General features: G+C 37.0%; 1 protein-coding gene across 2 annotated transcripts in view; it reads right to left on the minus strand.

Moving 5' to 3' along the window:
- The window catches only part of GNAI1 (guanine nucleotide binding protein (G protein), alpha inhibiting activity polypeptide 1), a 145977-nt gene that overhangs the window by 21603 nt on the left and 108842 nt on the right, over nucleotides 1-15532 (minus strand). For both annotated transcript variants that reach the window (XM_012720833.1, XM_004676895.2), the window contains exons 2-3: nucleotides 1203-1245; nucleotides 978-1119 (exon numbers count right to left, since the gene is read on the minus strand). In XM_012720833.1, coding sequence (XP_012576287.1) covers nucleotides 978-1119; nucleotides 1203-1245 — 185 coding nt within the window. The remainder of the gene's footprint in view (nucleotides 1-977; nucleotides 1120-1202; nucleotides 1246-15532) is intronic.

Consider the following 15532-nt stretch of genomic DNA (forward strand, 5'->3'; position numbering starts at 1 on the left):
TCGATGTTAAAAAAAAAATGTTCTAGCAAAAAACTAAAAGGACAAAAAGAAACGAGTCTATACAAAACTTAATGGTATTCTTATGGAGCTTGCACACATACACAATTTGAATACATAAAAATATAACTATTAAAAGTAATCACCTCCTTGGTACAAAAATATTATAAATTAAGCTAGAGATTTCATCTATTAGGTTTTTGGATAGGTCAAATTTTACATCAGTTACTAAGAATCTGAAGAATGAACTAACACATTTGAAACTGTTTAAAAAAAAAAAAAAAAAAAGACTGTCAAATGGACTGAACCAGAGCTGCTTCCAATCAAACCAAAACAAGTTACCGGATCAAATGAGGAAGCATGTTGCTTATCACTTAGATAAGTGATCTCCTGGGTTCTAGTTTCTTTATGATAAGCTAGTTCCAGGCCTTCATTTTATCTAGCTAGTCTCCCAAAGATCCCCTTTAACGGTGCAATTCTAGTGTTTGTAACAAGCAACATTTTCCTATTCCAGAGATAGGAAAACAAATACTTTTTTATTATATGAGACCAGACTGTTTTTTTTTTTTTTTTTGACTGGGCATGAATACAATAAACCATTTCAGCTTTCCAAAATGAAGAAACAAAATTTGAAGAATGCCAGTATACACCATTTACTATAAACTCAGAAGTAACTACTAACAACTGCCACGGAGGCACAGAGGGACACAATACCACCTTACACAGAAAACAGGGAACTGTCCAAGCCATCTTATGGATATGGGAAGAACTCTAGCTATAAAGGCAAGATTCTATAATGCTGTATATTCCCATTTCACTCACTGCTAGTTTCTGACTCATTTCACTTTCTACTACCCTTTTGATTCCTTTTATCAAATGGTTTAGAGATGGTTAAGAAATCTATGTATCACAGCATGTATTATCATGCAAGGTATTTTCTTTACTCATCAGGCCTGCTTCAAAGAATTTCAGTGACTTACCGCTCGAGCTGAGTCACCGAAGTCTATCTTCAACCTCCCCATAGCCCTGATGATAGCGATAATTGACTGGATAGTGTTGCTGTAGACCACTGCTTTGTACTGTTTACATTCTTCTTCAGAATAACCAGCTTCATGGATAATTCTAAAGAGACAAAGGGAGAAAAGGAACATTTAGTACCTTTGATGGAGCATAACAAACAAATTTAATGTTTTCAATCTACTTACTTCATTTGTTTCACAATTGTACTTTTCCCAGACTCACCAGCACCTATAAAAGGAAAGTAAAACCATATTTAATTTCATCACTTAAGTAATTTCATCACTCATCCAAACCCCAAAGCATACACAACTTACATTTCATTCTTCTCAATTGACTGTTATAGGAGTCCAAACATACATGAAAGTTTTCAAAAATAAGCCCCATTTATTTCATCATACATAAATTCAATAAACAGATATGCTAAAAGATACTTTTGCTTGTGTGTATTTCCTAAAGAACAAAAATATAACCTTCTATAGCTTACACAGAAGCACTATAAATTAGTTTTACTCAATATTTTGTTTCCCACTAGAATGTGTTTTAACTCTTTGGCCAATTATTACACGTTTAACATTTGCCTCTTGTGACACAGATGGCAAGAATGGCAAGTGGTCACATGAAAAAGTAGTAAAAAAAAGTCAGCTATATATTATGCAACAGATCACCAAACACCGTTATTAAACGACACCTAGACAACACTATTTGTTAGTACCAGGGATACTGATATACAGAAAAGAAATGTCTCTATCTTTCTCCCCCTTTATCACACAAATCATAAGCTCACTCTCAAAATACATCTTGACTCTCTACAAATGTAAAGTCTCCACCACAATGAGTCCTAACAAGAAAATATTATTGATGAAACAGCTCTTTATAAAATGAGAGCCCTCTTATCCTTCACACTTAACAGTAGCAGCTATCTTGCCATCTGATTAGATCAATTATATGTCAGGCTCTTCCTGATTAAGAATATCTGAGTGTAGGGCACAAAACAATGATATGACAGGCCTATCCTTTTGACTACATGTTTCTGACCAAGGTTTCATGTCATCAGCGTATTTACTTGGGGTTTTCATTACCTGGTCCATATTTGATTACCTCAGTACCATTCCTACAGCACTGTATGTTCTGATGTAACTGAACAACTTAACTGCTGTTCTGATGAAAACCTTCCACAGTTTTTTCTGCCAACATCCAACATGCCACCCTGGCCGGTGACCCTCTAGCATAATGCTTACCTCTATCAACCTTCCCTGATCTATTCCCCATGTGATCCCTGCAGCATCTCACTCTTCAATTCTAGCAGCGAACCTGTGCTAGGCACATAGTCAACCAGAAATGTACATGACTTTATCTGTCACAGATACAATTAGATAGCAAATTTCTGCACTCATTACCCACACCCCTTGCTTGTTCCCATCATCTAAGGACACACACACACGCATATCATTAAGACATAAGAACACAGGCCACAATTAAATGACCTATCTGAAAATCAGTGGTGGTGGTAGCAGGGGGATGTTTCTATTTTACTTGTGATTTGATATTCAAAACAACTTCCAAAGATATCCTATATTAAGTAAAAAAGTAGAAGCTGAATAAACAATGAGGGCATTCTACATTTACAGACAGCCTTTTGAATCTTTCAGGGCATCTGCCAATATAAACAATTCCCAGATAAATAACCCATTATTTATTAATCAACAACAGGGTACTTGGCTCCGAAAAAAAGCACAATTGCAGGCATTATGGCTCACACATTTCTCTAATTCAAGTGAGGTTAACCCAAGCAGCACATTCTAGGCATTCTGCAGTGGGCTCCCTTGAAGAGGTCTCTCTGGATTTTCAGAGCCTTGCAAGTTAAGTCAGCAGTGGTTATGCTGTGATAAAGGCACATTCTAGATCCCAGTGTCCCCCCTATATGGAGATGGTAGTGCCACAGACACAAGTGAACTTTGATGAATCCATGGTGCATTCTGTAAGTGAAATAAACAAAGGCACAGAGAAAGGCTTGAGGCCCGTGAGACAAGCTAGCGAGGTTTGAGAACCATACAAGGGGAAATAAAAAAGAATTTTAAAGAATAAGATGGCTGCTTACACATAGATGAGAATTTTTAAACCTTAACCAGAAAAGAAATTTATTGACATTAGACATCCTCTTTAAATTCTAATTAATTAATTTTTTTTTTTTAAATAACTGGTGACCTAGGACATTTAGTTTACTTTTGTAATGAGCATGTAGACAAGGGCTTGTGGTTCAAAAAAAAAAAAGAAAAAAAACCTGTAATCTGTTTACCATCAGAGTGGGAAAAAGACTTATCAATTGGATTTCTACCTAATTTCTTCACTCATCATGCTGTACTCTGCATGCCATCTTAGAAACAGGAACACTGAAGAAAAAAAAAAAATCAAAGCTTAGCAATTTATATAATTAGTTTTCAATTTTCAGTCCTTGCAGAAACTCCTAACTAAATATCACAGCCTGTTAATGTTCCTACATTCTGAATACTGGTATCCTTTACACATAGTAAACAGCAGTGAGTTAAAAGTTGTTCTACGTATCTGAGGGGTCATTTTTGAGAGCCTAGCAGGAAGCAATATTGTAAAAAAATAAAATGTCAGGCAGTGCAGGCAAGCAAAGGGAATAAAGGGTCCATTTTCCTAACAATACTCAGCTAGGCAGCTACTGCATTTCACTAAAATACGATTAAAGGGTGGAAACACTTATCTTTCAAGAAGTAAGGAATATATAGAAACATGCACTGGTTAGGAAAAATCAAAGCATATGGTCACCAGGCCAGGTTGGCCAGCATGAGTCAAAGCCTGTAAAGTAACTGTCATGCTGTGAAACGAGACACTTTAGAGTAGCAGGGAAGAGAACTGTAACTCCCGAAGAGCCAAGAAGGAGTGTGACAGGGTCATAGCTAGGAAGTGAAAGGTGTGATCACAAAGGGGAACCCCCCTCAGGCCTCTGTTTAAGGAGGAAGTGGTTGATGGAAAATTGCACCTGTGAGAGCAGATATGGAGCCCAGCAGGTGTACAAAGCAGACTCAGCATCTGATAACACACTGGACAGATGGCGGAAGGGCAAAAGAGCATCACCACAGTAACACAAGAGGGTTATCCTGTGCCATGGCGGGACATGTGTGTGCAGCAACATACTAACAGCATCTGGGAAGGAATCAGGAGCTGATGGGTTGGAGGCTAAAAAGGAATCAGGATCTAAGTGAAGCAGTAACCTGCAGATGGATTCTAATTCCTTAAATATATTATGTAATTTATTGTAATATACTGATATATTTCATAATCAATGGTGCCTCTCCCGGATTTTGTTGTTGGGCAGCGTAGGAAATTCAAAGTTTTAATCACTGAAAGTTTAACAGGGAGAAAAAAAAAAAAACACTTTAACTTCAAAAAACAAATACTTGTCATCTCGTTTTACTCCCCCCCAAAGGAGATTCCTTTTCTAATTCTCGATTTAGGGTCATGTTAATATCATTTATTTCCTGGCTTCAAAGTTGTAAGCTGCCTAACATCACAGTCTGTTCAGCTATTAAAATGATGACTCAATCAAGTCATCATTTAATGCTGAATTCCTAGCATTGCTATTCTACATTAAGAAATCCTAATTACATAATGATCAAACATTTTACATGAATAAAACCAAATTACGGTTTTGTTTAAATTGTAATAAAGCCAAATTAAAAGTGTACTTAAAGTCAGTTCTGTTATCATGGTGCTACTAGAAAATTAACATGATCAAGGTCCTTACATTTAAGATAGAAGCAAATTAGTAGGGCATAAGGGCAAACAAAATAAGGAGCTTAATTATTCCTGTTGAAGGTAAGGGAATAGGGGCCTCCTTGATGGTGCAAGGGGTTAAGCTCAACACTATGGGACTCTCCGCAGCCACTGCAGGCGGGGTTTGACCCATCCAGGGAGATGATCCATATGATGCACTAGCGGGTTTCGTCCCACCCAAGAAGCTGACCCACATGATGCACTGGCCGGGTTCAACCCAGCCAAGAAGCTGACCCACATGATGCACGGGCAGGGTTCAACCCACTCAAGAAGCTGACCCATATGATGCACTGGTGGAGTTCGACCCACCCAAGAAGCTGACCCATATGATGCATGGGCGGGGTTCGACCCATCCAGGAAGGTGACCCACATGATGCAGAAAACCTCTCCTGTCTTGCCCAATGCTCCCCTCAGCAGTGTATTTCAGTCAATCTGACTGTTCTGTTCCCACTCTGTCTCTGGTGAATCCTCTCACCATCCACACCTCTGGCCTGTACCCCAGTTCTTGTGTGTATAAATAGATAAATAAAAAAAAGAAAGAAAGAAAGAAAAAGAAAAAGAAAAGGACTAGAATTGTCTGCCTTCTGTTTCCTTCCTTAAAGCACTTACTTTGGAAAAACTGTTAAGTACTTTTTCCTTTCTTCCAATGAAGTAGTAGAAATGTTAAAACTGTTAAAAATGAAATAGGTTGGCCCTCCCTGGTGGCGCAGTGGGTTAAAGCACTGCACTGAGAAGCTTAGGCCACTTCCGCATGAGTTCGATCCCCGCGTGCCCCAGAGGTGACATGGCGCGGCAGACCTCTCCTGACCCGCCCGCTGCTCCCCTCAGCAGTGTACTTCATCCATCTGCCTGTTCTGCTCCCCACTCTTCCTGGTGAATCCTCTCACCCTCCGCATCTCTGGCCAGCTCATGACTGGAATGTCTTTCTTGGGGAATGGTAGGAGCCTAACTTTGGTGGATGCCTTCTTTCAAGTTGCTAAACTACCTCCTGCAAAAAGGTAAATAAGAAATTTGTTTCCAATATGGATATGTCCAGCCAGCTAACACAGACAATCTCTCTTATTAACAGGTAAAATTATGATGAATTAGTGTGACAAGTCTTTTACTTAAGGACTAAGTTACTGTTTATTTTGAAAACATGTGTGAATAAGTAATTAATTTGGCTAATAAGGGGATGAGATTCTTTCCTGTCTCTTCACTCCCTAAGTGGACTTCCTGTGCTGTACACTACATTCTTGTTCAATGTCTATTCAACAGTAAATATATTATTTCTGTGAAGAGGATTTCTGGGTTGGGAAAAGATTTTCTTTTAAATTATTAATTCCCTACCAGGGGTAATAATCCATAAATCTATTTTACTTAGCTATAAGAAACACTGAACTTACAATTAAGTAAGCATAAACATATATATGAAACATATCTGACATTCTTGGATATAAGAATAATTTGACGGTGACTGTAAACACCATAATCCAGATCCTTTGATCAATTTTCTCCAATATTCGCTCCCCAAAACAATGCTCCTTGAGCCAATCTTGCCTGGGACAGGTACACTGTTACACTGAACAAGAATGACAGCACACACAGGGCTACTCTAGAAAGGCCAGAAGAAAGGAGAAATACATTCAACACTTGAAGCTCCTTCCTGAAATCCCAGTCAATGAGACCACATAACTCAGTTAACTGAACTAAGATCACTATTTCTACAAGATGAACCTATAGGTAAAAGTGAGAAGGAAGGGGAACTGGAGATCACAAGCATATTCCTGCATATTTGAAAATTATCAGCAAAAATTCTCTTAATCATGCTTTTATAATTTGTATAATAAGAGATATCTGAAGAACTTCTGTCTGAATCATTTCAAAGAATTCATAGGAATTAACAGCCATATAGTTCAAAAACTGTATGTGTTTGTGTTCATATGGGTCTAACATACTTACCACCAATGCCAAATATGTAATGGCTTGGGAACCCATCTATCCACCACTCTGGATTAGCTATCAATTATTTGATTCCCTGCCAAGGAAAAAGTGGCCTTATGGTTTTCATTAGACTATCCATGGATGTTAAATTCCTTATGTTTATATGCCTTATACAAGCCACTGAGCAAAATGTTTTATAAATTAAAATATGTAAATGTGAAAATATATGTAAAACTTCAAAAAAAATATTTTATTATTTAATTTTTCCACAAGAAAATGGAGTAAGATCTAGGTGCCTGAGGGCCCAAAGACAGATAAGTAGATTAGGATATGTAGTGTACATACACAATGAGATACTATTCAGCTATACATGATGAACTCTCAATTTGTCACAAATGGATGGAGGTAGAGGGGATTATACTAAGTGAAATATGTCGGGATTATACTAAGTGAAATACTAGATGTTACTTATACTGGAATATCCAAAAACCAAAGAAAATGTCAGCTAAAATCAAACAGATCTAAAACCTAGAAATCTGACTGTAGAACTGAGGCTAACAGAGGGCAAGGAAGGAGGGGTACCGTACACTCTGGAAGGACTATGGGTGACTTCATGGGGGTGGTGGGAGTGTGGTAACATACATCTGAAGGATGTGATTTCATACCTTATATAAAGTGTTGTCAACCAGTGTGTTACTTTAGGAAGAACCAGATAGGTTCTCTTTTCAATGAAAACTATTAAAAGAAAAAAAAAATCACAGTACTGAAAATATAATGTGAACTGTGGCCCCCCAGAGGCCCTTTTCTATGAGCACTTCATGGAAGACACCATGATAGGATGGGACCCACACAAAGGGGAGCAGCACTGAGAGAAGAAAAGCCTGATAGCAGTACTTGCAGGGTTAGATGAAGTCAAACTTGGGGAGAATATTTCAATTTATCATCCAAATGAGGACACTTTTGAGAATCAAAGGGAACACCAACATAAATGCAGGCAAGTACAAGAAATATTTCACTCTAGTCATACATGAGGAAAACTTCCCCTTGATTTTCAACTGTAAAAGCCAGATTTGCTTCTTGTCACAAGGACCCCAAAAGAGTTTGGACTAACTCTGTGCCAAGTAGTATTACTTTAATTATCTTGAGTTAATGAGGGAAAAACAAAGGAGGTTAATGATGCATTTGTACCAAGTGAAGGTCAAATGATAACTATTGCATGCTTTGTAAAAAAAAGGTAGAGAAATTCAGACAGGAAAAAAAAAAAATGATGTGGGAGAATTAGCCATTTAGAGCCCACAGTAGCAGAGGAACCCTAAGTCCAAAAGAATCATGTTGCAGGAGCAATTTATTGAGTATTACATAGTGTCCTATGAAAGATTAATTTTACTAAAATTTTAACTTAATTTATAAAAATACTATAGCTCATATAAATACTAGAAACAAAAAGAATTCGACTCCCAGTTACACAGTTACATACACTGGTGAAAATAATTTAGAACCACACAGGGAAGACTGTTTTTATCAGGAAACAATGCTTTGTCAAATCTAATTGGTCTCATGTTTACACCCAGCGATTTACCAGTAAATAATTAACATACACAAATGTTCTCAATTTTTCCTATGTGGACCTACAATTCTAGGTGGGGTGTCTCACATTTCTGAACATAGGTGAGGAGAGACACCTATTGCCTTTGCTGTCAACCATCTTTCCAGTCATGGAAGACAATAATGCCTTCATCTGGAACAGAGGGAATGTCTGTTTACTCTCCAGCATAATAGAGATAAGGCACCCCCTAGGGCAAAGGTCAGGCAGTCTTACTGCATGTAAAGGAAGAAAATGTGGTTCCTTCCAGTCAGGGCTCCTCTCACTGTGACATAACCTACTGCCTGGTTCTCTTCATGCTGCCCTTGGGGAACAGAGACTTGGTAGATAACCACAAATGCTGATTTGCTGGCAAGTGCAGTTGCAGTGATAATGTCCGTTTTGTCTCTGAACCAGCCATCTCTTGTTTTCTGCCAACATCCATGAAATGGTGATAGGCTCACATGTTAGCTTGACATTAGGGTAAAACCTCAGACATTGAACCTCACTCAATTTTCAACATACTGTTCTGCTTAAAATTTCCAGTGACTGGCCCTCCCTGGCGGCGCAGAGGGTTAAAGCACAACACTAAGAAGCTTAAGCCACTTCTGCATGAGTTCGATTCCCGCCTGCCCCAGAGGTGACCATATGGCGTGGCAGACCTCTCCTGACCCGCCCACTGCTCCCCTCAGCAGTGTACTTCGTCAGTCGGCCTGTTCTGCTCCCCACTCTGTCTCTGGTGAAGCCTCACTGCCCCTGAGCCTCTGGCCTGTACCCCAGTTCTGATTGTACAAATAAATAAAAAAAATCTTTAAAAAATAATAATAATAAATAAAAATAAAAAATTTCCAGTCATTGTGTCTATACCTGTACTACTTATTTTTTTTTTAATGGTCACTGTTTTTCTTCTCCCAATTGGTAACTCCAATAAGTTTGCCCAATACATCCGATGAAAACAGTAGTTCTCAGAGTATGATTTCAGGAATAGAAGTATTAGCAACTATTAAGAAATAAATATTCTCAGGATCCAGCTATAATTACTCAATCAGAAGCTCTAGGAGTGGGGTCCAGCAATCTGTGTTCTACAATTTCTCTAAGTCATTCTGGTGTAAGCTAGAGAGTGAGTACTGGTTAGGCAGGAAAAACCTTTCTTCTTAAATGAACAGAATAACTTACTGACTTGTTATTAAAGAAAAATAAAGTTTCCCACTTTCCCTCAAAAGTGGGGCAAGTAACAGTGTTTTACATTTATGCAAATGAATTATGAAAATATAGCTAGATTCTTGTATTTACTTTCACATTTTGTATGTAATAATTACTTTGGTTGCAGTATATAAAAAAATACATTGTTACAAAGTATGTCGTTACAAAAGGGAAGAACATTTTAATGGCACTGATTCTATACCAAAATTCTGACTGCATTAGCATTAATACATTTCTATGAACTTTTCATACTTTGATACTTTAATCTCCATTGGTTTATCTTTTATTTGGAATGGATCTTTACCCATGTCTGATTTAGAAATTAGTTCCCTGAGTTATACAGAATTGAATGTATTTATAAACACATATGTATATCTATATGTTAAAAAATGACATTTTTGATATGAAGCAATTTCATCAGAGTAGGGATTAGGTCTTGCTTAGAAATATGCTGAGGTCCCAATGATACCTTTTTTTTTTTCTTTTTTTGGTTGAAAGATCAAATATTATGGGTGACATAATATTTCTGTTTTCTTTGCAATGACAGACTTAACTGCCATATCCCCAAGTTGGACTAACCATAAACTGTCAGTCACTTTTTCAAAGAAAAATGGTATTCCAGGGAAAGTAGCATGTTCAATGTATAGCTCAACCACACAACTGCTTTTTCTCAGGACCATCAACACAACTTCAGCACACACAGAAGTATTCTGCATGCATTTCTCACTTAGTCACACAAAATAGTAATAGTAAAAACAACAACAACAAAATAAACACATCCTTATTATTCTGTATTTCCCATTTGGTCATAAAAATAATGACATTAGTCAAAATTATTTTTTTTAATTACTTTCAGTGTCTTTTCTCAACAAGGGCACAGTGGGGAAGAATACAATGACTACTAGTACAAATTGGTGCTACTGACTTGATTCAGCAGTTTAACCCATTACTACTAGCAATGTCAAAACAAATAACACACTGAAAAAGACAACATCTTTGTGTTATTGAGAAAATTATCTCAGGGACCTCCAGGATCCATTTAATGTCTTTCTACTCACTGAACTGTAAGCTATAAGGGAAGAGAGACCGTGGTTTCTATCACATGCTTGACATGTGGCCTTCACCTACACTTAACACAGAGCAGGAGAGCTCAGTAGACACTTATTCCTTAGATAAGTGAACTAGAAGAAAGATGGGAAGGAGTTAATACCACCAGAAAGTGTAAAAATATATAAATGAATATATATAAGAACTAAGGGAAAGGAAAACCTCTAAAACCAGAAGAAATAAAGGAAAAGTGTGGTAGAAGCTTGTGATAATACTTGAGATCAAGACAATCCTGTTTCCTTCTTCAAAGTGGTAAGAAAAAGATTAGGAATATGGCTGTCCGGATATAGCTATACATTTCTCATCCTCTCTTGCTATCAGGTGTAGGTCATATAGCCACACCTCTCACCAGTGTATATGATATCTGTAAATGGAAAAATGCAGTCTCAAGTTCTCTCTCTCTCCTGCTCTTTATGAGTTGCAAGTAGGTGAGTCGCTGGTCTCTTCCAACCAGGTGGATTACGACAATGCCTGGAACTTAGTGGAGCAATGAAAAGGCAGGAATTTGGGCCCCTAAATATCCATGAGAGGCAGCATGCCTCAAGAGAATGCCCCCTCTCTTTCACACAGAAAGCAGTCCAGATTCACAGTCAGCTTGATAATGTCAGGGATCTAAATGTCTCTTATTGCTCTGCTATCTTCATGACATGGCTTTCAACACATGCGCGGATATCTGTGATTCCACTTGTGCATAACCTTGCAGTGTGAGGGAGAACAAGTATAGGAACTGGAGGAATTGCCGTCCTTCCCTGTAAAGATACAACCTCAAACTTGTCACCATTTCTTCTCACTTTGCCAAGATCGGAACTAGCCTCTGGCCACACACAGCTACCACATAAGGAATACAGTCACTAGCTGTGTGGCTACGGTCCAGAAACAATTATCAAGGAACAGAGGATATGGAGATAAACAAAAGTCTCTGCAGTAATCCTTATTTTTTTTCTTTCTTCACTGTCTGTTTCATCTTTCAGTTTTAAAAAAAGTTTAAAAATTAAATTTATGTCAAACAACAGAAAATGAAAATGAATTTTTTTTAATGTTTCTATTTTCTCCCTGAAAACTATGTTGGATGCTATGAAAAGACTCAATTAAGTAAGATAGCCAATAAATTATGTTAATTGTGACACGGCTATTAAATAGGAAGAAAGTTTTAAAATCCAGAAGGTCTCTTCATTCAGATTCTTTTGTAGTTATCTTTAAATTCTCACTTGAAAATAACAAACTGTAAATAAGATTTCACTTGGAGATGTAAGAAAGACAACACTGAATAAACTATAATCAGTGAGTGGTACTGGAAAAGTCACTACAATATGATAAAAACATGACATTAAAAGATTGCTTCGTAGGCCCTTCCTGGTGGTGCAATAGGTTAGGATGCAGCACTGGAAGGTGGCCACAGTAGCTTCAGTGCTAGTTCAGACCCCAGCCCCAGAGGTCACCTACATGGCAGACCAGACTTTTCCTGACCCACCAGCTGCTCTCTTCAGCAGTGTACTTCATTGATCTTCCTGTTCTGCTGCTCCCTACTCTGTCTCTGGTGAAGCTTCTTATCACCCCTGCACCTCTAACCTGTACCCCAGTTCTATATGCATAAATAAGTAAATCTTAAAGACATCTTAGTAAAAGTATACTTATATTTTTTTCCTCTAAAAAAAATATTCAACATACATTTTAATTGTTTTTTAGAATCTTTCTTCCTGAAGAAAGGTAGTTTTTGACAGATACAGCCTCATCACATCTATAAAAGGATAGGACTTTTACAAAGGAAACTTCCCCTTCACACCATCATAGTCTAACCTTAATTACTTCCAAGCCCTAATTTTTACATTCCTCCCAATACTATTTTTCTAACATATTTAAATTTATATACTTCAAAGCAAACTTCTTAGCATGGTAGTTCAAGGAGTCTAAGATTCAGTCACTTCTTTTTTTTTTTTGCTTTTATCTGTACCCTTTATTTTCATCTTTTATATACCTGCAACCATTCTCTTGCTTTATTAAATTTTCAAAATCATCTACCTAATCCACACAGAATTCCAACATTTGTTATCATAAGAATTATACTATATGCTAGGCATCAAATCAAAGTTGAACAAGATATGAGTTCTAATTCTAGAAAGTTGTATTAGAAGGTATGGAAATAGTCTAGCAAATGAATGATAATATTTTATTCATTCAAAAGACACATACTGAGCCCCACTATTAAGAGCCTCACTGTAAGATAGCAACGGCACTGGACACTAAGCAGAGTGAATAGAGTAAGAGCTGTCATCCCTGCTCTCAAGGTGGCAGAAAACACTTCATTGCTGTGGTAGGGAAAAGTGACTTAGAGGAAGTGGCTGAGACATGGAGACAGTGTACTTAAAATATGAATACCTGCTAATGTATTAAATCAACATATGTAAAACTAATTAATGAAAAGTAGAACATGATAGTAAAAGGTTACAGAAAAGTTAACAGAGTTATAGTCTTATTATACTTTTCATTGATATACTAATGTCAAGTGTATGTTCTTTGATGACCGTTACATAAGACATAGATGCGTAAGATTAGGTCTAAAAATGTGGCATGTAGAACAAGAACCATTTACTTTGAAGGCAGAAGGAAGGATGAGAGCAACAGAGGGAGATAAATACTGGGGTAAAAAGACAGCTGATATATAGCTGAAAAGTCCTCACATAGGAAGGAAGTTATAAGGTTCATAGCAGAAAGTATGTAGAAGCTTGTTTGGTTGAGAAATAATCCATCAATAACCTCATGCCAAGATTGATTTATAAAACATTTACAAAGAGGGCTCTTATATCCCTTTACTCTCTACTATAGGAAGCATAAGCACAGCTTCATTAGATGTCATTTTATATTATTAAAGAAATGGCATTTCTCTATTTCCCATAGTTAACAATACTGTATTGTATTCTGAGACAGCTTTCCTGTGAGATGTTCTAACAGGAACATCAGAGACTAGAGAGGAGGGAAGGGAAAGATGGAGGAACTGGGGCAACATAAAATCCCGAATCACACACTGGAAATCATTAAACAATATTTGTACATACTTGATACCCGCAGTTATGTAAAAATACAGGTTTTATATAAACTACAGCTACATAGAGTTTATTCATTTTGGCCATAACCAGCTTCTGCATATGGTGAACGTCACATCAGGATGAAAAAAATAGAAGTCTCACTGCTTTTTCTCTACTGTCCACCAAACAAATTTTGGTATTAACAATGTAAGTGATAGGGGAACTTTAATCTCTGTCCACTTTCATGCACACTGACACAGATATCTGAAGTTTATAAAGAAGAAAACGAGACAAAGTTCTTCAGTAAATATCCAATAAATTTTTACAAGGAAATTAAGATTTTTTTATTAAAAAATAAATAATGCATTAAACCTCTCATAATGAGAGATAGCCTTTCAAATGAAGAGTTGACCCACTTCTTTTTAAATTATTTATGATTGATTCATAGTTAATAAGACATGATAAAACAGATTAGTAAGTATTGCCAGAAAAGGTTTATGGAGGTAAAGAGGCTTCACACATGAGTTATTTGAAATTTACTCTGAAGAATTACAGGGGGATTATTTAGTTCTTACTTGAAAATCCATTAGTTTCTAGTTGCTCTAAGGACTATCACACCAGCAGCAGTAAACTTCTTAAAAGTTAACTAGATTTTTCTTCAAATTATCTTTACTGACATCCTATTATACTTACTACAAGACGTGCTGATTCCAGCGATATGAAATGTAGATCTCATAAATTAGTGGTTATGATATATTCCTTTGATTCATTCTCATTAATGGACCTAAATATCAACTCAGGGCTTCTGTGAAGGATTTGATATAGTTAAAAGTTAGTAAGAACTAATAAACATGTAAACATACATCAACAGCCATTAGGAAAATACAAATCAAAACCACGTGAGATACTACTTCACACCCCTACATTGACAAGAATCAAAAAGTCAGAAAGAAACAAGTGTGGGTGAAGTGATGGAGAAAGTGGAAGCTCATACTCCACTGATAGAAATGTAAAAGGGTGCAGCCAGTTAGAAAAATAATCCGACAGATCTTCCAAATGTTACCACCTGATGGAACACTTTTCCTCTATAAGCTCATGAGAAAGCAGAATGCCAATGTTCACAGTAGCATTATTCATAATAACAAAAAGGTAGAAACCACCCAATTATTCACAGTTGGTGAATAAACAAAATGTGGCCAACAGCCACACTACATTGTGACTATATATAAAAAAATTAACTGTAGTCTTTAAATGGGACAACAGTATTGGTGAATTATAGCTCAATAAAGAGGTTTTACAGGGCCTCCATGATGGCACAAGGGGTCAAATGTCAGCTATCCACAGCCACTGCAGCAAAAATTTGACCAGGGAGCTGACCCACATCGCACAGCACACCTTCTCCTGTCTTGCCCACTGCTCCCCTCAGTAGTGTATTTCAGTCAGCCTTCCTGTTCTGCTCCCCACTTTGTTGTGAATCCTCTTCACCCCCTTGCACCTCTGGCCTGTACCCCAGTTCTTGTATGCATGAATAATATTTTAAACATAAAATTTGATACAAAGCTGGCAATCAATAATTAACAAGCTAATTTAAGAATATTTTAAAAACCTTACTACAGATATATATCACATTTTCATGAAACTGTCCTGAAATCTTCACTAACAGTTCTAGTTTGGATAAGACTGAAACCTTTTCTAATTTTTTTAATTGCATCTTTTCTTTCTTAATTGAGGTAACATTGGTTTACAACACTGGATATGATTCAGACATACAGGATCCCGTAACTTCAGATATACTCTCTCTCTCTACCTCTACCTCTCTCTGTCTCTCTCTCTCTCACACTCACACACACACACACACACACACACACACACACAC

The sequence above is a fragment of the Condylura cristata genome, unplaced genomic scaffold (genome assembly GCF_000260355.1).
Source record: "Condylura cristata isolate star-nosed mole 26May11 unplaced genomic scaffold, ConCri1.0 scaffold00005, whole genome shotgun sequence".
Taxonomy (NCBI): domain Eukaryota; kingdom Metazoa; phylum Chordata; class Mammalia; order Eulipotyphla; family Talpidae; genus Condylura; species Condylura cristata.